Source organism: Natator depressus, chromosome 1, assembly GCF_965152275.1.
Source record: "Natator depressus isolate rNatDep1 chromosome 1, rNatDep2.hap1, whole genome shotgun sequence".
Taxonomy (NCBI): Eukaryota; Metazoa; Chordata; order Testudines; family Cheloniidae; genus Natator; species Natator depressus.
Genome location: NC_134234.1, coordinates 149,024,516 through 149,050,171, shown reverse-complemented (window position 1 = coordinate 149,050,171; position 25,656 = coordinate 149,024,516). Strand labels below are relative to the sequence as shown.

Here is a 25,656-nt window from a genome sequence, read left to right as displayed (position 1 = left end):
TGGAATGTGATATTCGTGCATGTGCATCCATTTGACCATATTTGGCACCTGTGTTAATCAAACATTGAGAATATGCAAGGAATCCCTGGCCACTGACTACCTCAAAGGGTCTTATGTCTGTTGCTACAAACTTCAATAGTTCCTGAGTCTCATTTGTCTTCGTGTCTTGTGTGATAGTGACACATTTCTTAGTGAATATCTTCAGCAAACTGGATCCTGATTCTGGTCTACATTTATGTTTAAGTAAGTTTGAAGTACCAGTTTTAGGGCTAATAAAAGTACAGACTTTTTTGCATGTCACACATGCAACATACTCAGCCACAGTATCTCCATTTTCATCAGTAAGAAATCTGAATGCATTCCAAATTGGTAATTTGCCTTTCTCATTTCCCTTCAAACTGTATGCACCAGCATTTAATTTCTTTCTCCATTGACTTTTCAAATACAAAGTTTGGAAGCTTTTCTGGTGGCAGTTGGCAAGGAAGTGCAGAGGAGTGACGCAGTGACAATTTCAATTCTTGCTGATGAACTGACAGTGCAATTAAAAACAATGAATTTTTCACTGGTATTAGCTGAATCTGAATAAATGGGGTGCATGGTAGATCGGGTGCAAATTTCATGGTACAAGCCATAGGGTGCATGGTACAGAGTGCAGCATGCAAGACGAATTGCATAAAATGCATGATACCATGTGGGTAAGGTAGTAATATATGGTACAAGGCTGCCTTATGCAGTCATATAAACTCGTGGCTCTCGATACTTCTAATTCTGCTGTTGCATCCAGTAAGCATCATTAAAGGAGCCTATCCTGTTAACCTAAGGGCCAAGGATCAGCTCTTGCCCAAATTGTGCCTTCACAAATACATAGGGCAAGACACATAAGCGTGAGGGCTAAATTTGCCCCTGAATCTCTCCTGTACTATGGAGATCCCTCTCCAGTGGATTTCATTTCCCTTAGGCAGAAGTTGTGGTGTGGTTGCTGAATTTAAATGGGTTTCTAGGTTGTATGTTCCGAGTTTCAGTGCTCTGTCGAGGTACAGCGACCATGGCATAGTGAGAGGTTTGGACTTCCCCGCCTTTGAGATCCTACTTCCAGAGAAGATGGAAGAAGCTGTCTGCAGCTCATAACTTAAGAGGCTGCTTCCCCACTTTCAAGATCCAACATTTCCTCTCCCTCCGTATACAGAGTAAGGGGAGGTGATAGATCAGGACAGGGAGCAAAATTCCCCATGTTCCTATCACCATGTTTTAAGCAGCCAAGCAATTTAGGAAACCTCTCCTGAGTTCATTGCTGTATCAGGTCTGTTGGAGAGGGAGACAGCTGTTTCTGCAAAGTAAGTCAGCATAGGGGATTTTGCTGCTTGTCTTGATCTTTCACCTCCCCACTCCCCCGTCCTTTCTCTGTATATAGGGGGGGAGAGGGAATGTAGGATCTCAAAGGTGGGGAAGCAGCCTCATAGGCTATGAGCTGCAGATAGCTGCTTCCCTGACTTTGAGACCCTATATTTAGAGCCCTGCATGGATACAAAATTTGTATCTGCATCTTATCCATGATCTACAACAATGGTCCGCGAATGCAGATATCCACAGATTTGCAGGGCTGCCATTTGCAAAGGGGTGTGTGTCTTCCATTTTCAGTAGAGTGGATTGCAGATTGTTGGGGTTACAGAGGACTAAGGAAGTTGTCCCATGAAATTGTGGGATACTTCTGGATGACTCCGAGGACCTGCGTCAAGCGGGGCTGCATCTAAGCGTCAAAGCAATAGGTCTTGGACTCGGGATCCCAGCTTGAATCGAGCTTGGACCCTCCAGCCCTGCAGTGTCCTGGGACCGTGGGTCCAAGCCCTGGGTTAGTGCGATTGCAGTGTAGATGCAAGGGGGGTTAGGCTTGAGCCTGGGCTCTCACACAGGCTTATGTTGCCGTGTGGAAATACCCTCGGTGTAGACACTTGCTACAGCAATGGGAGGGGTTCTCACGTTGCTGTAATTAGTCTACCTCCTGGAAAGGCGGTAGCTAGGTTGACTGAATTCTTCTGTCGACCTAGTGCTGTCTACACTAGGGGTTAGATTGGTTTAACTACATTGCTCCAGGGTTGAGTGATATAGCTGGGTTGATATAACTTTTTAGTGTGGTCCTGGTCTCAAAATCCTTCTGGAAAAAAAACAAGTGATTAATGTTATGACAATGAAAAAAGAGTTTAGAAACACCAGTGAGCCGTAAGAGCCCAATAACATAACAGCAGTGGGATATTTATTTTTTCTTTTCTTTTTTAAATATAAATTTTAATAGGCTTTTTGGGGAGCTCTTCCTGCTTATGTAATCCAGGAACTAAATGGTGGAAGTTCTAGAGATTCAGGCATAAACAGCTGGTATGTGCATGGGGTAGGTCATGCATTGACTCCAGTACCACTGCTTTAGAGGGTAGACAGGAAACCCTTTGAGCTAAGGTACAGCTATGTGGTGGTATCTTCAGCAACACAGAATTACGCTAAATAGTCTTCTTCTGTGGTATTAGTTTTCATTATTTTTACTTAAGTATTTTTGTTGGAAGCATTTATTTTAAAAAGAAAAAACAATGATGAAAGGCTTGATCCTCAGAGGTACTGGTAACCCCAAATCCCATTGACTTTAATGGAAGCTATTGGTGATCTGCACTTCTCAGGATTAGACTATATCTTGCAAGTAAAAAATAGTGAATTCAGCCATAATACATCATAAGTAAGGCTGTTGCGTGATTAAAAAATTAATTGTGATTAATTGTGCGGTTAAAAAAATTAATTGTGAGATTAATCACACTATTAAACAATAATAAAATAACATTTATATAAATATTTTAGGATGTTTCACATTTTCAAATATATTGATTTCAATTACAACACAGAATACAAAGTGTGCAGTGCACACTTTATATTTTTTATTATAAATATTTCACTGTAAAAATAAAAGAAATAGTGTTTTTCAATTCACTTAGTACAAGTACTGTAGTGCAGTCTCTTTATGTTGAGAGTTGAACTTACAAATGTAGTTATGTACCAAAAATAACTGCATTCAAAAATAAAACAATGTAAAACTTTAGAGCCTACAGGTCTACTCAATCCTACTTCTTGTTCAGCCACTTGCTCAGATAAACAAGTTTGTTTACATTTGCAGGAGATAATGCTGCCTGCTTCTTGATTACAATGTCACCTGAAAGTGAGAACAGGAGTTCACATGCTATTTCTTTATCATTTTTATGGTGCAAATATTTGTAATAAAAATAATATAAAGTGAGCACTGTACACTTCGTATTCTGTGCTGTAATTGAAATCAATATATTTGAAAATGTAGAAGAACATCCAAAATTTTTAATAAATTTCAATTATTGTTTAACAGTGCGATTAAAAGTGTGATTAATCGCGATTAATTTTTTTAGTTAATTGCGTGAGTTAACTGCGATTAATCGACAGCCCTAATTACAAAGGAAATGATGTCTACCCTCTATTGGGAATCAGTTTGTAGTATGGTAGCTTTTGCAAAGGTTTGAATATACTATTGTAACACATAACTATCTCTGTATTTTGTTTGACAGCGGTTGATTATTATCCTCCGAGGCCGTATTTGTATTCTGTGGAGTTAGAGGGGAAGTCGACTTTGCAATGTTCGTTGTACTTCACACCAAAAGAAGTAAGTTTATAAGGCAGTAGTAATGACAATAACTTTAAAGGATGCATTTAATACATTTTCTGTGAGTAGAGAAAATAGACATCCTACATATTTTGTGTAACAAAAGTACTAAGTACTTAAAACCAGCAAATATTTAAACCATAGTGGCCTTGGAATAGTTTTGAGAAAATGTCATTAAGAAAATGAATTCTGAAGTCATGTCTATGTAACTGTTACACACTTTTTACTTTGTTCTGCATAGTTATATGAAAAGTTTAAGTATATGGCTCCAAGCACTTTTTAAAAAAATGTAAACTATGCACGGTCAAAGGTGGGGGGCGGGGAGAGAGAAACATGTCTCAAAACATCAGCCTCCTCCAACAAATTGCCCAACAAATTTGCTATCATCACAACTCTTACCTCCCTAAATGTCTATGAAAATACAGGATTTTTGCAACATGCCCTAATAGTTGAGAAATTTGGCCTCTGATGGACTCGTTTGAGGAAAGTGAATTGCAGATTTGAGTAGCCCTCATGGGCCTATTCTGCATTAGAAAAATGACCCATTAGGTGTGGATGATAAAGTAATATAACCCACCTTCACCACTGTTTTAGAAACTGAGGACATTTCTACACAGCATCTAGACATCCGAGGCTGGCCCGTGCCAGGCCGATTTGGGCTTGCAGGGCTCTGGCTGCGGGACTGTTTCATTGCTGCATAGAATTCCAGGCTTGGGCTGGAGCCTGGGCTCTAGCACCCTGTGAGGTAGGAGAGTCCCAAACTTAGGCTTCAGCCCGAGTCCAGAAGTTTACACAGCAGCGAAACAGCCCCGTAACCCAAGCTCTGGGAGCCCGAGCTGGCTGGCACAGGCCAGCCACAGGTTTTTCTTCGCTGTCTAGACGTACCCTAAGGGTAGGGTTGCCAACTTCTAATCACACAAAACTGAACACCCTAGCCCTGCCACTTCCCCAAGCCCCCTGCCCCCACGCACTACATTCTCCCTCCCCTGGTGGCTCGCTCTTCCCCGCCCTCACTCACTTTCATTGGGCTGGGACAGGGGGTTGGGGTGAGGGAGGGGGCTCTGGGCTGGGGAGGTGAGTTGGGGGTGCTGGAGGGGGTGAGGGCTCTGGCTGGGGGTGCGAGCTCTGGGGTGGGGCTGGGGATGATCGGTTTGGGGTACAGGAGGTGGCTCTGGGGTGGGGCTAAGGGATTTGGAATGTGGGAGAGGGCTGGGGCTTGGGAGGGGGTACAGGCTCTGGACTGGGGGTGTGGGCTTTGTGCTGGGGCCAGGGATGAGGGGTTTGGAGTGCAGGAGGGGGCTCCAGGCTGGGGGGTGAGGCCCTGGGATTCAGTGTGTGGGAGAGTGCTGTGGGTTGAGGCAGGGGGTTGGGATGTGGGAGGGGGTGAGGGCTGGCTCTGTGGTGGGGCTTGGGTTGAGGGGATCAGGGTGTGGGAGGGGGTTCTGGGATGGGGCAGGAAGTTGGGGGCGGTGAGGGCTCCTGGATGGGGGTGCAGGCTCTGGGGTGGGGCCGGGGATGAGGGGTTTGGGGTACAGGAGGGGGCTCCAGGTTGGGGGGGGGGGGCTCAGCGTTGGGGCAGGGGGTTGGGGCGCGGGCTTACCTCCAGCCGCTCCTGGTCAGTGGCACAGCCGGGGGGGGCGGGGCGCGAGGGGGCTAAGGCAGGCTTCTTGCCTGTCCTGGCACCATGGACGAGGCTGTGCCCCAGAAGCAGCCAGCAGCAGGTCTGGCTCCTAGGCGGAGGCACGCAGGCAGCTCTGCGTGCTGCTCTCGTCCGCAGGCACCGCCTCCCCAGCTCCCACTGGCTGTGAACCAGCCAATGGGAGTGCAGAGCTGGTGCTCGGGGTGGGGGCAGCGCATGGAGCCCCATGACTCCCGCGCCTAGGAGCCAGAGCTGCTGGCCGCTTCCGAGGCACAGCGTGGTGTCAGAACAGGTAGGGACTAGTCTGCCTTAGTCGGGCAGCACCACTGACCGGACTTTTAACGGCCCGGTTGGCAGTTCTGACCGGAGTTGCGAGGGTCCCTTTTTGACTGGGTGTTCCGGTCAAAAACCGGACACCTGGTCACCCTACCTAAGACCCTAGGAATTAACCAACCCCACATGTTTTGGAGAATAGTGAGCTGAAAGACATGTGCATGTTGGCAATTACAAACAAGCACACCTCGTTTGGATTCAGTGCTGTAGCAGAGAAGCCTTGTGCATTGGCTGAATCCCCCCCTCCCATTTTTATTTGAAATAAGTCAAATAAGCTTGGAGGTGCAATGATTTTGGGGAGGAGGCAAAATATCACTCCTCCTAAGGCTTTAAGTAAAGGTCATCCATTGTTTCCAAAAGGGTCATTTAGAAAATAACATTTACATAAATGACCACCTCTGCTTCCTCGGACTTGGCTGCTTGGTTCCTTTCCTTTAGGGCCACTCTGAGACCCTACCTTCCTTTCCCAGCGGGCTGTTTTCACCTCCCTTACATTCATGATAGAGTCTAATGAAACTCTCCTGCTTCAGTGAGTCAGCAGTAATTTACATGCAATTCCCTGTGGTGTTTTAAATGCTGCTAACAGGGTGGGACAACAAGAGAATCTTATTACCCCTATTATACTGTCCCTGCTAAATTTATCCCAGGTTTCTTTCAGAGTGGGTTTGTTAATTCATATGAGAAGTCTACAGATTTCACTTCTGTAACAAAGCTTAAATTTGTTTTGGTTTAATTTTGATAGAGCAAGATTTTCAAAATTGTTAAAATACTTTTCCAATCGGCTTCATATTCTCAATCTTTGGGAAATAGTGTCTTATACTTGCTGTAGCTCATGGATTTTAAATATCTAGCCCAAAGAGTTATAGATCTCAATCATATGGTCTGTGTGACATACTTGGTTTGTACAGAATCTAAGCTTTCATTTAAAAAAAAAAATTCTAGTTCTCAGCGTTGCAGAGAACCTTCCAGATGTGAACGTAAACTGATAGTCTTATCCTGAATTTGCAGCCAGGCTGACACAAGGACAGGGGGGTGAACTCCCTTGCCCCCTATTTAATCTCACAGAGGTATCAACTTTAAAGCCCAATGACGATACGTTAATGTCAACACTGATTATTTAATTAGTAATGATGTTAGTGGATAGAATGAAGGAGGGGTGGAAGTAGAGCCCATAGAGTTGAGAATTTGTTGCAGGGAAGAACAGAGGGGGTGATAAGACAAGGAAAAAGAAAAGAGAGAAGATGGAGAAGGAAGAGAAACAAAGGGCAGAAGTAGTTAGTCTTACAGGTGAGCATACTGATACCGAATGCCAAAATTAGGTGCTGAACACATGATATATAATAGCCACAAATTATAAAGACCATATTCTACTTTGGATTTTTGTGCAAGCCTTCTGTTGATATTGGTGGATGTTTGCTGTGGATTGAGGAAGTAGTATATAATCTACATTTTATAAACTAGCCTACCAACCATAATTGAAAATGGAATTTGGCCCTCTCTACTGAATGAGTTTGTTCTAGCCTTTACAAGTAAAACAGTGGTACATTCCTTATGCATATAACGTGTGTTTTCTATTGATGGGGTGAATAAGGCCTGGTCTACACTTAATAATGAGATCCTTCCTTAGAATTCTTCCGTCGACCTAGCTACTGCCTCCTGCTTATATGGATTAACTACATAGATGAAAAAACCCCTTCTGTCAATGTAGGAACCGTCTGTACTATGGTGCTACAGTGTCGACATCCCAAGATGCCAATATCTTGGAAAATCTCTCTGCTTTTACCAAGGACCTTTCTGAAGTTACCAAACCTCCCGTTGTGGAGCTAATTTGATTTTTTGCTATTTTGTGCAATTGGTCACATTCAGTTTATCCCCTGAGATTTAGTCTGACATCAGTCAACCCCCCTCAAGACTACCTTTTCAATTACAGACCTGGTATGCCTCAGAGCTATATCCTACATCGAGTCAGTGTGAGATTTTCATTTCTGTATATCTATTTAAAGTTTTGTTCACTTATTTTTGCAAAAATCCCAAAGGGACTAGCATGCTTCAGTATGTCTATACTCTGTGGGTATGTCTACTCTGCAAAGAGACATCCCTGGCTGGCGTGTTTCAGCTGACTCGGGTTTTCGGGTCTTGGATTGTGGGGCTGTTTAATTGCAGTGTAGATTTCTGGGCTGGAGGCCAGGATCTAGGACCCTGTAAGGTGGGAGGGTCCCAGAGCTTGAGCTGAAGTCTATGCTGCAATTAAATAGCCCTGCAGCCTGAGCCTGGGCAGCGTGAGTCATCTGGCATGGGCCAGCTGCAGGTTTTTATTTGCAGTGTAGACATACCCTGTGAGTGAAATCCTGGCCCCACTGAAATCAGTGGCAAAACTCCTGTTGACTTCAGTACGGCCAGGATTTCACTCCGTATCTTCTAACTGCTGATTTATTTATTTATTTATTTATTTATTTATTTTAAAATGTGCCAGATGCAAATCAATGAAATTGCATCCCGCATAAGTGAGCGCAGATTTAGAGTCAATTTTTAAAACTCGTTGTTTGTAGAAGGGGTAAAGCTCAATTTCTGAAAACTTGGGAAAGGATAAAATAGTATAGGCTATATAAAACAAATCAGGAAAAGAGACTGACTGAACTTTCAGTGAGTAGGGGTATATTTTTAATTTTGTCATAGGCAAGCTTGACGATATGCTCTTTTTTTATTTTACCAGTAAGATCCCTTGACATACCATTTCATTTACAAGGGCATCCTTTTGTAACTGCATTCTCTTGGAAACATTTTTCAGTTTAAAAATCACCATTAATGGTCAAAAACCTTTTTATATGCATTCTCCCTCCTACATAAAAAGCTGTCAGCATTAATAAGAAGCAACAAAGTAGTGTCCCATAATTGTTAATTTAGATTTTATTATAACTAAGTCTAAGATTTAGTCATGGACATTTTTAGTAAAAGTCATGGACAGGTCACGGGCAGTAAACAAAAATTCACGGCCCCATGACCTGTCCATGACTTGTACTATAAATACCCCTGACTAAATCTTTGGTGTTCTGGGGAGCTCTGGGGGGTGCAGCTGCTGTTCTGGAGGGGGGTTTCTGGGGTGCCTGCTGGTGCTGTGTGAGGGCACTCTGGGGAGCCTGCTGGTGTTTGGTGGGAGAGGGAAAGCCTGGGACCGCGGTAGCTGCTGCTGGCAGAGGGGTGTGTGGGTGGTGGCCCTGCTCGCCCGGGACTGCAGCAGCTGCTGCTGATGGGGGGGGGGGGGGGGCCAGCCCAGGACTGCCTCTGTTGTGGTGGGGCAGTGCGGCTGTCCCTGGGCTGCCTGAGACCCCAGGGCCACCTGGGCAAAGTCACACCTGCCAGCTGCAGAAGTCACAGAGGTCCCGGAAACTCACGGAATCCATACCCTCTGTGACAGACTCGCAACCTTAATTATAATGGATTATGGATGTAATAATAAAAAACAGAGTAAATAAACACTTTGCTAAAAGTGTGATGTGATTATATAATAAAATTCTGAGTTCCTTTTACATAATCTGAAATAAATCCATCCTTTTTATTTGGCCTCATTTTACAGTCTGAATTAGTGTACATAATAAACACTTAACTCTTATATAGTGCTTCGTAAAGGAGGTAAGCATCCTTATCCACATTTTAGAGGTGGAGAATGTATAACACATCAAATGGACTCTAATTTTTTAAGTGTGGTGTGTTCCACACAATGTTATGGGTGAAAAACATATTAACTAGTATACATGTATTACTTCTAGGTTTCCCAAAAGTGCATAAAAATTGTGTGTTTTCATAAAATTTAAATGCTTCCCAATTAAATATATTTAATAATATCAGTAATTTAAAGCTTGTTATTTACATTCTCAGTCTTAAATGCCATTTTAATTTTTATCACTTAAGATCAAATAAAATAGTATACAACATAATTTACATAGATTTAAGGCAAACGTACCTAATCTCCTCTAATTTTTTTATTGGGATTTTAATGTGAGACAATACAACTTTTTTCCCCAGCAACCTTGTCTCATGGTTCTTTTAATTACTTTATCCCCTCAGACGGTTGCCAGTACAATGATATGCTGCGTTATGAGTTGTCTGAAGTCCTTTCTTTCTCACTACTAACAATGGGAATTAGCAGTTCTGTGTTTCTTGATCTGATCCTGCTTCTCATGCATCACATTACTAAAATACGTTGCTACAAAATTGAGTTGTATTTAATCAGCATTGATACGAAGAAGGAAACAGAGCTTAGTAACTGAAGTCAAACAAACGGAGGAATTCTTCTCAGAGAAAGATATGACACTGGTATGCAAGAAATACAGGCCTGGACCAATCCTGCATGTGGTAAAACTCAAAAGACAGGGCTGTGAGAGGGAATCTCAGTGAGGATCCCCTTGGAGATTTCCTCCCATATTGTTCCTTTCGGAGGATGAGATTTTCCCTCAGCAGAATGAACTGTGAGATCTTGTTTTAAAGTGGGTGGATCCTCAGGGATCCATGGGAAGTCAGGGCATCTGTATGGAAGGCAGACACTTTTTGCAAAAGTTTTTATTTAGTTGAAAAGCCCAATTTTCTGTCAAAAAACCACTTACATGGAAAATTCTTGATCAGCTCTAATAAGTAAAGATTTACGAAATCAAGTGTTGAGTGAGGATCAGAAATACCAGCAGTAGATACAACTTTAGGTTTCACAAATTATGTATGTTTAAAAGTGCTTCCAGCCTTCTCACCTTTTAAACTATAGAGCTAAATGTTTGCAAAATTATGCTCAGGACTGGAATTAATAGGGGTGTTGCAATGATTTTTACAGAAAAAAAAATAGAATGTTGAACATAATGAGTGTGTAATTTTTAATGATTTTATAGGGAAACTAGCCCAAGGGAACCTTAGGTTTATAAACAATTACCAGGTGCTGCTTTCGTGAGTTGAGTTTTTATTTTAATGTATTCTTTTTCATTTTATCTTCATCTTATTTCTCTCCCCCTCGCCCCCCTTTCAGTCATTCTGTATAATTGTGCTATACTATCAGAGCAGCTATTTTGCAGTGAGTGTATTATTGTCTACCTGGCAGGGGGCAGATCACTCATTACAAGGCAAGGCATACTAGGATATACTTAAAATATATAACCCTCTGGTGGTTGCAGGCTGACAGTTAATGCAGTAGTTGGTAGCTGGCAGCAGTAGCACTGACTAATGTTAAATGGAGACAATTTTGAAAACTGTGTGTGTTGCCCAGTATGGCAGAACTGAAGGCAGCATCTGGAAGTGTATGTACCCCCTAGCATTAGCTTTCCTTTAATTTAACTCATTTAAAGTAAAATACTAATTAAAAAGTACTTTGATGAAGAAGAAAAGGGATCCAAATCCAGCATCTCTTTCCAAACTGATTTTTTTCAGGCTCCAGATCCGCATTGACCCTTTAAACATTCAGGATGAATATATTCATTCTTGGCTCTGTTCTTTACTTTTTTAGAACCCTATTACCTCTCTCTCATGCACCCCCAGCATTCCCCCTTGCCCCCACACACTGTTTTTCTCCTCCCCTTTTCACCCCATCTGGCTCTTCTGCAACTCTTCCACTCTCAAAGAGCTCTAATCTGCTCTCTCCTTCCAACTACCTCCCTGAGTTAGAACCAACTTTGATCTGCTTCCCAGCTGCCAGTTCCTTCCCCTACCTCTCTACCTGAATATCTGTTCCCCTGTCACTTGCGGATGTCTCCTCCCACCCAACTTGCCTCCCAGTTGCCAGAAATGTTCCTTCCCATTGGAGATGCCTCCTTCCATATTTGTCTGCTTCTGCCAGAACTGCACGAAACCCTTCCTGCTCTTGTGGTAGCAATCATTTCCTACAGCAATGACTTCTGAATATATTGAACACGCCTAGTAGTTTGATATTGACATTGCTCCTCAGAAACTAGACACTAGAAGTACCACACTTTCAACCAAAAAGCTGTGAATAATTCACTAGTTTTTTTTCTAGTTGAGTTGACTAAGGTTACAGTAATGCACACAGTAATGCATAATCCATTTATCCTGCATTTCAGTTCTTTTACTATGTGAATAAAAATTAAGCAAGATTTTATGCAGCTTTTAAAAACCTTGAATGCATTTAGGTGGTTGCCCTAACTAATAAACAGCCACTAACCAACAAACAAAGCAAAAAACAAAACAAAAACCAGCATTTGTCTCAACAAATCACATAACCATTTGCAGAACTTAGTACATACGATAGTATGAGAATCAAAACAGTCATTTGGCTTACTTGTTAAATATCACCCTAAACATTTTACAAAAAGCAAAACAATGTTAGTGCTTTGTGGCAAAGGCTTGCTAGAATGATGATCAGACAAGGAAAGGGGTTCTGATACATGGATTTCATGCTATTCCAACTTCTCATAGGGCTTTACAGTCACCAAGGCTCTCCACTTCATTGTTAATGTTCAGGGCATGCTAAAGCCTGTCTTTTCTCTTGGGCAATTGAGGAGAATTTTCTGAAACTCATCTCCCCTACCCCCTTGCTGTATGCTACTGATTATAGCTTGAAATCCAACTCTTTTTTTTTTTTGTCTGCAATAATACGTTAAACAGAACAAAATAAGGATGTGCCAAAAGCCTCATGCAGAGCTGAGCTTTTGGGTACTTAAAATGGCTGACACCATGTGGCAATAGACGAAGCTCCCATTAACTTCCCTGGTAGATGATCAGGCCATCATGTTAATTTGCTCAAAATTGTTTTAATAATTCTGCTAAAATAGTAATATCATGACTATAGTATTGCATAAACTTGCTGTTTCCTTCCTTGAGAAAATGATCACAACTGTGTTTTTGTCCTTTAGGTGGCAGCATATGACTTCAGTCTTCCAGTAAACGTTAATTTCAGTGAGGTTCCATCTTCTCAGCAAAGCTCTACAGCTACAACACCTTCTGGGTCAGAAAAGCACATAATTGTTCCTCGTCCTCAAATGGTGTCTATGACTGCTCCATTATGTACAGTTCAAGCCACTGGTACGTAAACTAGGAATATAAAGTGCATGTGCGTGTGGTGTGCTCTGTATTGCCCTTTCAGGGGTTTATTGCTAGCATTAGCAAAGGAAAAATTAGAAGCTAAAGAACTGAGGGTAGAACTTACTAGGTTAATTTAGCATTTATTATACCAAATAATTAGAAAATGTAACAAATGTATCTTTGCATCTATTCACTCAATTTTAAATGTGTATTTTTTTTATATCTTTGAAGCTGGAATTATATCGCTATCATTTATAAAAATTAAGTATCAGAGAATCATAGAAATGTACTGCTGGAAGGGACCTTGGGAGGTCATCAAGTACAGTCCCACATGCTGAGGCAGGACCAAGTAAACCTAGAGCATCCCTGACAGGTGTCTGTCCAGCCTGTTCTTAAGAACCTCCAGTGATGGGGATTCCACAACCTCTCTTGGAAGCTTATTCCTGTGCTTAGGTATCCTTATAGTTACAAAGTTTTTCCTGATATCACAGTCCTCTTCATAACAGTGCTTAACATAGCTGAAGACTGTTACCAGGATTTTTATAACTTTTGTTGCTCTCCTCTGGACTCTCTCCAATTTGTCTATATATTTCCTGAAGTGTGGTCCCCAGCGTTGGGCACAGTATTCCAGGTGAGGCCTCACCAGTGCTAAGCAGAGCAGAGCAATTACCTCCATTGTCTTACATACAACACTCCTGTTAATGCACCCCAAAATGATATTAGCCTTTTTTTGCAACTGCATCAGATTGTTGACTCATATTCAATTTGTGATCCACTGTAACTCCCAGGTCCTTTTCGGCAATCCTACCACCTTGCCAGTTCTCCCCCATCTTGTAGTTGTGAATTTGGTTTTTTTCCTTCCTAAGTGTAGTAGTTTGCCCTTGTCTATATTAAATGTCACCTTGTTGCTTTGTTTATTGTTGGTATATTCAGTATCTAAGCACTGGGGGAAAATATACTTCTGCCAGTCAGAAGTCTGTCTTCATTTTTTTTATTTTATTTTTAGTTAACCCACAACACAATTTGTTTTCTTCTTACTGACTGATAGTACCAAAGCTGGTACTAGCCCCACCACAACTGTTGTAGTTAGCAGGCAGTGTGGAGAAATAGCACATCTTTCACTCCGTATCTTTTCTCTGGGACTCTGTAAAAATTAGTACAATTAAAACATGGCTCTGACGCAGTGACTGTAATCCAGCCTGGAGAGAACTGCTGGGTATTCTGTTCATATGCTTCTGTAAGGAAGAACAGGGAAATTTCTCTCTTCTGGCCCCTAAAAGGCAAGTGAGTGCCCAGATTCCCAGGTATGTTGCCGCTAGCAGCAAACTGGCATCTTGTGGAATTTTTTTTGTACCCTCCACTTTCTTTACTGACCCTCTCTTTCATGCTGGTCTGCATACACCTACTACTTGAGACCTCTAGTATGGCTCTCCTCAGTGTTCAATTTATGCATTGACTATCAGAAAATGAGGCTTTAGTGCATTTATCATCCTCTTACCCTTCTCCCCTTGGATGGTGTTCACATACTGCTATAATATTTTGAGTAGCAGAGAAGGCTGAGCCCTGAACTCCAATATGTAAGAACACTGGGAACAGGGTAGATTTCTAGGAAACGAAATAATGTTGGAGTTTTCTAACACTACAGGGCCCAAACCTAAGACCTGACCTTTGACATAGTGTTTGCCCTCAACGGTTCTTCTCTGCAGCAGTGCAGTCCTTATGGATAAAGACAATTTCTGTTGAATATATCCACATATGTTCTCTTGAACAAAATTGAAACTAAATCCCAGTACAGGTATGCATGTGAAATTATTAAAAAAAAAAGTCTCTGTAAAAAGAATAAATACAGTGTAACAAAGTGACAAATGGATAGTGCAGAAGTGATTTTATGTAAGGCCCAAAATTAAAGGAAATGTTTATCTTTTGCTTCTGCTTTTTTGTTTTTCTGTGGAACAGTGAAATTATATGCAATCATTAAATCTTGATAATGAATGGCAATCTTTCTTATAAAACCTTAAGGATCTATATGCCCCCTTTTCATATGCAGAAGAAGTGAAGTGTAGAATATAACCCTTGGAACAAAGTTTTTTTTTTTTTTAATTCAAAGTTAAGATCCACTGTCAATGAGCATTTGTAATATTCTAATGAATAAAAGATACTTTAGGTACCTCATATATTATGCATTTCAGTAATCAATACAATCAATTAAAAACACATCAAAGAGTTAAAATTTACTTTCAACCAAGTAATTTTATATTTGGAAGACTTCTTATCTCTTACACACCTACAAATACAGATAACGTATATTTGACTGTAAAACATAATAGCTATCACACTCAATAAACTACTACTCTATTCAATATTACTAGATATAAACAAACACTCTGACTAGACTGATTTAAAAAATGGCAGTGGATGTGTACAGAATATATCTTAAATTGGTATCCCATTGCATAATAAATGCCACTAAAAAGTAGTCTGAAATAATTGTGGGTTGCCACAATCCAAATATTTTAAAAGCCAAAGGAACCTTCTCTAAAAGTAGCTGATAAATTAGGTTATAGTTTCTTTTATTCTGTGGCTATTTAATTATATCCTTACAGAAATCCTTTCTGGGGGACAAATACTAAATAAGTGTTCTGAACACTCAGTATATTACTAAACCGTGCTCAGATACTGTAGGCAATAGAAAAACGTTTTTGTGCTATGAGAGAAGGACTTAATAGTTTTACTCCATTACACCACCTTAGAAATGACATTTGTTATTGATGAGATATTTTCGGATGCCACATTGAAAAACAGAATGTGATAACACACATGCTTTTTGAGATCTAAGGGCCTGGTTCTTCAAATGCTGTCTCCCATGCTTAGTCACGAGTCATGCATTTCTTTTGGTGGGACGCTGTGTATTTTCCACCCGTATGTAATCTTTATAAAAAAAAAAAATCGGTGTCTCTTACTTGGGCCATTGCCTGGGATTAAAAGTACCCAGGACGGGGTTTGAGAACCTGAGACAGTCCTGGAAGCAGAATTACTACAGTTGGCAGATACCTCAGAAGTTGATGGCATCCTACTGTGAATGTGTGTGTTCTCAGAACTGCTCATACTGAGAGCAGAACCATTCTATCAGCAGTAAGGTTGCCAGGTGTCTGGGTTTTGACCAGAAAGCCCGATCGAAAAGAGATCCTGGAGGCTCCCATCAGCACTGCTGACCGGGCTGTTAAAAGTTCAGTTGGCAGTTCAGCGGGGCTAAGGCGGGCTCCCTGTCTGCCCTGGCTCTGCGCGGCTCCTGGAAGCTGCCGATGTGTTCCTGCAGCCCCTAGGTGCAGGGGCGATCGGGGAAGCTCCGTATGCTTCCCCTACCCTGAGCACCGGCTCTGCAGCACCCATTGGCTGGGAACCGTGGCCAATGAGAGCTGTGGGGGGCGGTGCTTGTGGGCGTGGTGCCACCCCTGCGCCTAGGAGAAGGGCCGGACATGCTGGCCGCTTTTGAGAGCCGTGGGGAGCCAGGGCAGGCAGGGACCCTGCCTTAGCTCTGCTGCGCCGCCGACTGGGAACCGCCTGAGGTAAGTGCCACCTGGCTGGAGCCTGTACCCTGAACTCCCTCCCGGCCCCAGGTCAGAACCCCCTCCTGCACCCAAACTCCTTCCCAGAGCCTGCACCCTCTCCTTCACCCCAACCCCTGTTGCAGCCCTGAGCCGCCTCCTTCATCCAAACTCCTTCCTGGAGCCAGCACCCCCTCCTGCACACCCCCCACCCCTGCATCCAAACTCTCTCCTGGAGCCCTCACCCCAACCCCTTCCCACAGCCAAACTCCCTCCTGGAACCCGCACGCCCTCCCACACCTCAACCCCCTGCCCCACCCAGGTCCCCCTTCTGGACTGTGAACCCCTCATTTCTGGCCCCACCCCAAAGCTGGCCCACCCAGCCGGAGCCCTCACCCCCTCCTGCACCTCAACCCCCAGCCCACTGAAAGTGAGTGAGGGTGGCGGAGAGCAAGCGACTGAGGAAGGGGGGTGGAGTGAGGTGGGGGTGGGGCCTCAGGGAAGGGGCAGGGCAGAGGGTGGGGCAAAGGTGTTTGGTTTTGTGCGATTAGAAAGTTGGCAGCCCTAATCTGCAGTCATGCAGTTTGCTGAACTTGAGAGTAGCAAGCACAGTTTCAGTGTCCTGCGGATGTTTTGTTACCAGAAATCATATGTAGGCTGGTGAGCTGTTTCATCGGGAAGGAAAGCAAACTGCACAGCCAAGGACTTTAAGGCCCTTTCTTCAGTGTACAGTTAGTTGTTTATATCAAAAGACATAATCAACACAAAATAAAATGACTCAACTGAAAAATAGTGGTCACAATCCCCAGAAGCTTTTCCGTGCCTCAACTAGCCGTGAGGAAAGAGAGGATGCGCTCAGTGATTTCTGTTTTTTGGGGTTCCTTTTAACAAGTTTCTAGCTCTCATAAGTGTGGAGAAAAGCTTGAAAGAAAAGTGAAGTGAGTGCACCCTAAAGGCTCAGAAACCAGAAGACAAATAAAAAGAACCCAGTATTTATTATGTCTTAAAAAAAAAAATCTTATTTTTGAGGTTTAAGAGTTGACTTCTCAATGCTTGGATTTGGCAATACTGTATCCTTTCTCTGTGATCCTTGTGGGCCCAGCAGGGATAGGCAGTGATCCCTTAACCCTTTCAGGACAGCTACTTTACCTTGTCACACCATGTTATGTACTAGCCACCCTCTGGACCAGTAGTTCTCCCACCTGTTTACCATTGTGGGCCACATACGCAGCTCTCTCTGTTTATGTGGGCCGCATCCGAACAATGTATGTATAGTACCCATGTGTCTTTTTTTTTTTTTTTTTAAAGATTTTGTGTTTGTTTACACGACAGCGATATGATTCAAACCAATATAGTACCTTTCATTTGAACACTGGCAAATGTCTGCCATGGAGCATTTTAAATTGACACGGTTACCTGTCAAAATTAATTAATTTTATTTTAAGGGTGGCATGGCATTGTGTATTGCCACCCTCACTTCCACGCTGCTCCATGGGGTTGTGGCTGGGCTGAGCACCCAGAGAGCCTGGCTGTGGAGCCTGCCTGCAGAGATGGGGAGCCCTGCCCGGTGGGGGTGCCCCCCCCAGCCAGGGACTGTCCCTCATACACTGAGCCCCCCCATGCATCCAGCCCACCAGCCAGGGACTGTCCCCCCTGCACTGAGCCACACATGCAACACTTCCCCCAGCCAGGGACTGTCCCTCATGCACCCAGCTCCCCCACCCAGGGACTGCAGTTAATGCTTTGTCGTAAATCATACATCTTTTGCTTTCTTTACTGTGGCATTGGAGAAGAGAAATTACTGTATTAAATGAAAAGTAATGCCATAGTGATAAATATATACATCTTCTTTGGTGAATAGCAAAATCTGCATAAAGTAAGAACTACTAAAAAAATAAAGAAGCTAATAAAAGGTGTATCAAACTTTTAGTAGCCAAAAAATGAAGCAAATACTACTTGAATTCTCCATCATTACAGAAAATTAATATTTAGTGATTTAAAAATAATAGATGGGGCTCAAAGAAACGCCAGTTCACTATTTAAAAAATTTTTTTTAGTCATTGATTGGACTTCTAAAGTACTTCTCCTTGTCCACACAGGACCAAGTCTGACTCCCTTTTGTGTTAATCTGAAATAGGAAGAGAGTATTGTTCTCTCTTTTTATAGCATTAGTGTTATAAAGTAAAGACATGAGTCTGATTTTTAGCCTGACCTTAACTTGACTTCCCTTTTGTCAACTGACGAGTTATTGGGTGCAAAATTAATGTCACATAAATTTGTATCCCTCTATGGGGGGAAGTCATAATCAAGTAAACATCTACATTATATTAATTGTGGTTGCAATTTGTAGACACTGAAAGGGAGGACAGGTTTTAAATGAAAGGGAGAATCTGTCAGTTTAAGAACGTTATTTATAGCTGTGTCGGTCCCAGGATATTGGAGAGAGAGACAAGGTGGGTGAGGTAATATCTTTTATTGGACCAGCTTCTGTTGGTGAAAGAGACAAGCTTTTGAGCTTACACAGAGCCCTTTTTCAGGTGTTAAGAATGTGTAAAGTGGAAATAAAGTTTTAATGAAAAGTTTCAGAAATATTTTAAGATGCTCTCTAAATTTTTCGATTTTCTCCTACAGTACTGCAGCCACCACTTGAGTTCTCCACTTCAGAGCTGGTATTTCAGTCAAGAAGCATACATTTAGATATCGCTGATGAAAGTCTGAGCACTCAGGTAAATAAACACACATGTTTTTGACTATTCTCAGCCTAATCTTTTACTTTACTGTGACTGTAAAAGGGGTGTGTGTGTGTGTGTGTGTGTAAACACACAATGTAACTTAAACAACTACATAACATTTTTCTAGTGTGTGTGCTGATGGATTCCAAAGTGTTTTTATCATTGTTCTGTACTACTGTGAGTTTCATTTTGGACTCTAAAAATTATGACTTTTGCTCAGTTTCTGGGTTAGACTTGATTTTACCCTCTGATTCATGAACTAAATTCTGCACACCATGGGACACTGTCTACCACAATGCATGAGCAGTAGGTGACTTCCAAAGATGTCCAGTGATGGTGCGTAGTGTTATCATGTCTGAGCTTGTACTTGAAGATTTTGTGCAGTATATTTTATGCAGACAGTTGTTAATTCATGACATACTCTTAATTTTACAAGCATGAGTTTTTCTTCTTGAAAAAGCCTTTGCAGATCCCCAATCTGGCAATCACATGTTGTGCTTCATGATTGTAGGAGTATGCGAGCACAGCTTAGCATTTGGGTAGCATGCTCACATTGATTATTTTGTGGAAGTTCTCTGGCTTGTGATACATGGGAGATCAGACTAGATGATCACAACGGACACTGTGACGTTGGAATCTTCTGACCTTTGAATCTCTGAAGCTACAGATCCAAAGTACCAACAGTGGTTTAGAAAGGTTAACCTTTCCCCCTTTATTTTCTTCAGTTCCTCTCTTTCTGCTGGTGACAGTGGTGTTGGAATTATTTCCCTCATCCTTCATTGCATAGTTACTATTTTCCTTGACATTTTTAGTTAAATCAATAGTTATTTTAGTTCTTGTTTTTATGTAACAATTTGTTAGTTTTTTGTAATGGTATTGTTAGGACCCTGTTATTTTTGGATCCAGAGAAGCATTCATAGTTTAAAAGTTGTCCTTCATTCCATAATAAAATGTCTGACATGACTGTCACACCAGGTGCTTAAAATGTATAGGAGAAGAGATAATCTTTTCTAGTTGTTCAAGATCAATTCTTCACCTTTAAATTTTCCCTGCCATGGGGGGGAGGAGGGGAGGAAACAAGGATGCTAGATCAGAGCCCATATAGTCACTTTAATCTGCATAAGTATTGGAGGATATATACTATATAGCTTAAGTTAAAGTTTCCTCAAGAAGCCTCTTGAAAGTGTCCTTCTGGAATCATGAAAGAGATGAGCTACATTCTCTTTAATGATCTATTTAAGATACTTGGGAAGTCAGGAGATCCGCTAGAAGACCATGAACTTCTCTATGTGAAGGAAAGGAGTACTTGTGGCACCTTAGAGACTAACAAATGTATTTGAGCATAAGCTCTCATGAGCTACAGCTCACTAACATGGCTGCTACTCTGAAACCTGTCATCTATGTGAAGGGTGATATTTCTTGAATGAATAAGTTAGAGGAGCTCTGTCCTTTCCACCAGCTGTCTCCTTGATTGCCTCTCTCTCCTACTGGTGACAGCACGGCCTTCCAGGAGATAATAGTGTGGGATAGTTTTAATATATGGAGTAGGCTTATACAGTACTACTTATATAGTAGTACTCCGAATATATGGAGTAGGCTTATGCAGCTTATATTGCATGTCTGACTAAATCTTGACCCTCATGAATGTTAGTTCTTATAGCTTGCCTGCAAGGTCACATTTACCCTGCAGCTGGCAGTGTGCTTCCGAGCTTGTGTAGACGGTTGAGCACTAGCTCTGCTCGAGCAAGCACACTAAAAATAGCATCATAGCTGGAGGTAGATTGGGCAGTTCGTGGGCTAGCCACCCAAATCATACCCAGTGGGTCTGAGCAGGTTTATACTCGGATGGCTCAGGTGGAGGAAGCATGCGTCTGTCTACCCGAGCTGGAAGCATGCTCCCAGCTGCAGTGTAGAGGTACCCTGACAGGCAGGCTAAGAGGACGAACATTCATGAGGGTTAAGACTTAGCCAGACATGCATTATGAGCTACCTATAATGCATCTGAAGTTTTGTCTCATTCTCTACGGTCTGCTGTGACCATTCAGAGAGATTACTGGCTCGGGACTTCAGACAAAAGTGCTGGAATTGCCTTTTTGAAGGCATGCAGCCTTTCCACTGTTAAAACCAGTGATCACTTGAGCAGACTCAGAGACTAATTTTTTGGCACAGTCTTTTCAGGGTTTTAGTCTGTCTTTAGGGTAGACATGCTCCTTCAGGTATGGGTAGTACCAGCAGCACTCAGGTGACTAAATTAAATATCCAATCTCAGGGTAAGCAAAGGTAGTTTCCAAGTGCCTTTCATTTTAAAGAGAGTCGGCTTAGGGAGAGGGCTTATCTTCTGTTCCTTTATCACAGAGGCTACTCTATACTCGGATGCAATGATGTTGGGATCTCAGTGGGCAGCCAGATGCCAGTATGTTTCAACACTATTGCCTTTTTGCATCCATCTCCTTCTGGAGATAACTTATCCCAGTTTCTTCCAATAAGGTTTTGGCTAGGGACCTGGGTGTGTGCTGAAATGTATATAAAAAAGCTACAATTTTCAGTTCAATGGCGTGCCTTATACCCCAGCTCTTTCCATATATTCTCATGAGAAATTTTTGAGGGGTGAAGTCACAACCCTGCACCTGGGGACAGTATAGCAGATGAATCATAGAATCATAGAATATCAGGGTTGGAAGGGACCCCAGAAGGTCATCTAGTCCAACCCCCTGCTTGAAGCAGGACCAATTCCCAGTTAAATCATCCCAGCCAGGGCTTTGTCAAGCCTGACCTTAAAAACCTCTAAGGAAGGAGATTCTACCACCTCCCTAGGTAACGCATTCCAGTGTTTCACCACCCTCTTAGTGAAAAAGTTTTTCCTAATATCCAATCTAAACCTCCCCCATTGCAACTTGAGACCATTACTCCTCGTTCTGTCATCTGCTACCATTGAGAACAGTCTAGAGCCATCCTCTTTGGAACCCCCTTTCAGGTAGTTGAAAGCAGCTATCAAATCCCCCCTCATTCTTCTCTTCTGCAGACTAAACAATCCCAGCTCCCTCAGCCTCTCTTCATAAGTCATGTGCTCTAGACCCCTAATCATTTTTGTTGCCCTTCGCTGGACTCTCTCCAATTTATCCACATCCTTCTTGTAGTGTGGGGCCCAAAACTGGACACAGTACTCCAGATGAGGTCTCACCAGTGTCGAATAGAGGGGAACGATCACGTCCCTCGATCTGCTTGCTATGCCCCTACTTATACATCCCAAAATGCCATTGGCCTTCTTGGCAACAAGGGCACACTGTTGACTCATATCCAGCTTCTCGTCCACTGTCACCCCTAGGTCCTTTTCCGCAGAACTGCTGCCTAGCCATTCAGTCCCTAGTCTGTAGCGGTGCATTGGATTCTTCCATCCTAAGTGCAGGACCCTGCACTTATCCTTATTGAACCTCATCAGATTTCTTTTGGCCCAATCCTCCAATTTGTCTAGGTCCTTCTGTATCCTATCCCTCCCCTCCAGCGTATCTACCACTCCTCCCAGTTTAGTATCATCTGCAAATTTGCTGAGAGTGCAATCCACACCATCCTCCAGATCATTTATGAAGATATTGAACAAAACCGGCCCCAGGACCGACCCCTGGGGCACTCCACTTGACACCGGCTGCCAACTAGACATGGAGCCATTGATCACTACCCGTTGAGCCCGACAATCTAGCCAGCTTTCTACCCACCTTATAGTGCATTCATCCAGCCCATACTTCCTTAACTTGCTGACAAGAATACTGTGGGAGACCGTGTCAAAAGCTTTGCTAAAGTCAAGAAACAATACATCCACTGCTTTCCCTTCATCCACAGAACCAGTAATCTCATCATAAAAGGCGATTAGATTAGTCAGGCATGACCTTCCCTTGGTGAATCCATGCTGACTGTTCCTGATCACTTTCCTCTCATGTAAGTGCTTCAGGATTGATTCTTTGAGGACCTGCTCCATGATTTTTCCAGGGACTGAGGTGAGGCTGACTGGCCTGTAGTTCCCAGGATCCTCCTTCTTCCCTTTTTTAAAGATTGGCACTACATTAGCCTTTTTCCAGTCATCCGGGACTTCCCCCGTTCGCCACGAGTTTTCAAAGATAATGGCCAAGGGCTCTGCAATCACAGCCGCCAATTCCTTCAGCACTCTCGGATGTAACTCGTCCGGCCCCATGGACTTGTGCACGTCCAGCTTTTCTAAATAGTCCCTAACCACCTCTATCTCCACAGAGGGCTGGCCATCTCTTCCCCATTCTGTGATGCCCAGCGCAGCAGTCTGGGAGCTGACCTTGTTAGTGAAAACAGAGGCAAAAAAAGCATTGAGTACATTAGCTTTTTCCACATCCTCTGTCACTAGGTTGCCTCCCTCATTCAGTAAGGGGCCCACACTTTCCTTGGCTTTCTTCTTGTTGCCAACATACCTGAAGAAACCCTTCTTGTTACTCTTGACATCTCTTGCTAGCTGCAGCTCCAGGTGCGATTTGGCCCTCCTGATATCTTTCCTACATGCCCGAGCAATATTTTTATACTCTTCCCTGGTCATATGTCCAACCTTCCACTTCTTGTAAGCTTCTTTTTTATGTTTAAGATCCGCTAGGATTTCACCATTAAGCCAAGCTGGTCGCCTGCCATATTTACTATTCTTTCGACTCATCGGGATGGTTTGTCCCTGTAACCTCAACAGGGATTCCTTGAAATACAGCCAGCTCTCCTGGACTCCCTTCCCCTTCATGTTAGTCCCCCAGGGGATCCTGGCCATCTGTTCCCTGATTCTCTTTACTAGGGCAAAGTTTTTTATTCTTGCTATTTTGTCATTCCAGCAAAAGAAGTTGTTGGATTTTTAAACTGGCTCTAAACTTTTGCAATCTCAACAAGTTTTTCAACAGAAGAGTCAATATATGTAGTATCTTTGAGAACTGCAATGTCAGGTCTCTCTGATAGTGTATTTAGTTCTTGCAACATTTCACCGGTACCAGTAGAAGTTCTCCCATTTGCATTTGCCTTGCCACCACTGCCATCATAAATGCAGTTAATCTACTTATCAGCACACTAGCCCAAGATTGATAGCCAACTTGCTGTTACTCCAGGTTATTCTTATTACATTGAAGAAATCAGTGTCATATTTGAGAAAATGGTTTTCCTTCCTGGGTAGGAAACATTGTTCTTTGTGAATGGTGAGTGGCTGGTAAGTGTGCTATCTGTGAACCATACGGCATGCCTATTTTCTTACCTTACAGATATAAACTGCATACTCTATTGCTCTCTAGAGCACTCTGTTGAACTTTGTGTCAACTGTTCTATGTAGATAAAAAGTACAGCATACAACAGTAACTTGTTTTCAACAGGAAAAGCTTAATATTTAGTGATGTGAAAAATAACATAATGCTTATTGTGTTCTGTCATCTTACATCCTTGTTTACCTACCACTATTTACAGAAGTTTGACCTGAAGAATACCTCAAGGCAACAGGTGACATGGCAATTAGATCTTGATGGTGCAGGAAAAGCCATAGAAGATGGCATTTTTAAATTTAGTCTGTGTGCTGGAGTTCTTGATCCAGGACAAAAAACTAGTATCACCGTAGGCTTCTGCCCATGTAAGTATTTTTCTGAATTTGTCAACTTTTATATAAATGTTTGTTTGTTCAAGACTCCATTTCCAGAGGTGTATTTAAATCCCCTTTCACTGTGAATCAGCACATTTTCTTTGCTGAAATACATTTGAGGAGCTAATGTGTTGAGATAGCCAACTTTGGTAAAAACTGAAATAAAACTATAAACAGCCCCTTTTTTTGAACTCCTAAGTTACATAGGTTGAAGCCAAGAAGATGATAAAAGTAGCATTTCCTATCTTTAAACTACTGAGTGCGACAGGATCTGTGATTGTGCCAATGGGAAAAAAACCCAACCCTGTTGAAGCTCAGAGAATGAAGAATGCTGCAGTCTGGACAGCTCAGGAAAGGGGAATTGTTTGAAGCGTTTCTTCTGTCTGTATAGGATAGGATACCTGAGACCTTTTCTTGGGGAAAGCTTAAGGGGATCAGAAAAGATTCAAATTAATGGGTTCCTCTGTGAATTTGAGGGACTCTGGTTTCAGGCATTCATCTCACTCTAGGGCACTGTCTGAACATTGGCCGAGCAAAATATTTAGCTGCTCCTTTCCATTAACATATGAAACATTTCTAGGCAAATGACCCTGGAAAGCATATATTTCTCAGAAAAGCCAACGAGCTTTTCTGTAAGGCATTCAGTATCCTTAATCCTCGGTCATTAGAAACTTCTGCTATCCACATATCTTTGGGTTATGTGAAATAAGTTTCTGGTCTCTGTCCGGTTCCCAATGAACAGATGTCCACATCACAATAACCTCCACTATTGGCACAAATTGGAAATCTTGTTGGTAGTGTGGATTAGAGAGGCCGAGGGCTGAATGGACATGAAAACTACCCATCCAGGAGCAGAGGCAGTCCTTCCAGGTTGTGAATGAGGCTCATTAGGTGGGTGTAGAAGACACTTGCACAGTTGCTGCCTATATTGCACTTGTTCTGTGGATAAAATAATTCCTACGCTCTTCTGTGTTATCAGTCCTGCGTCTTTAATGAGAGCTTATTTTAAGTGAAGTAAAAACTTAAAACTCTCTATGTGGACTAAGGGGAATTTTTTTTTTCTAACTAGCCAGAATATAGAAATAAAATGCAGTTTCTCTCTTCAGAAGACT

The 25,656-nt window shown here is 42.5% G+C and overlaps 1 protein-coding gene across 1 annotated transcript in view; it reads left to right on the top strand.

The window, feature by feature from the left end:
* Window positions 1–25,656, top strand: part of CFAP47 (cilia and flagella associated protein 47) — a 635,949-nt gene that overhangs the window by 71,768 nt on the left and 538,525 nt on the right. Inside the window, exons 21-24 of the mRNA XM_074968655.1 lie at window positions 3,570–3,664; window positions 12,482–12,650; window positions 18,827–18,921; window positions 24,376–24,535. Coding sequence (XP_074824756.1) covers window positions 3,570–3,664; window positions 12,482–12,650; window positions 18,827–18,921; window positions 24,376–24,535 — 519 coding nt within the window. The remainder of the gene's footprint in view (window positions 1–3,569; window positions 3,665–12,481; window positions 12,651–18,826; window positions 18,922–24,375; window positions 24,536–25,656) is intronic.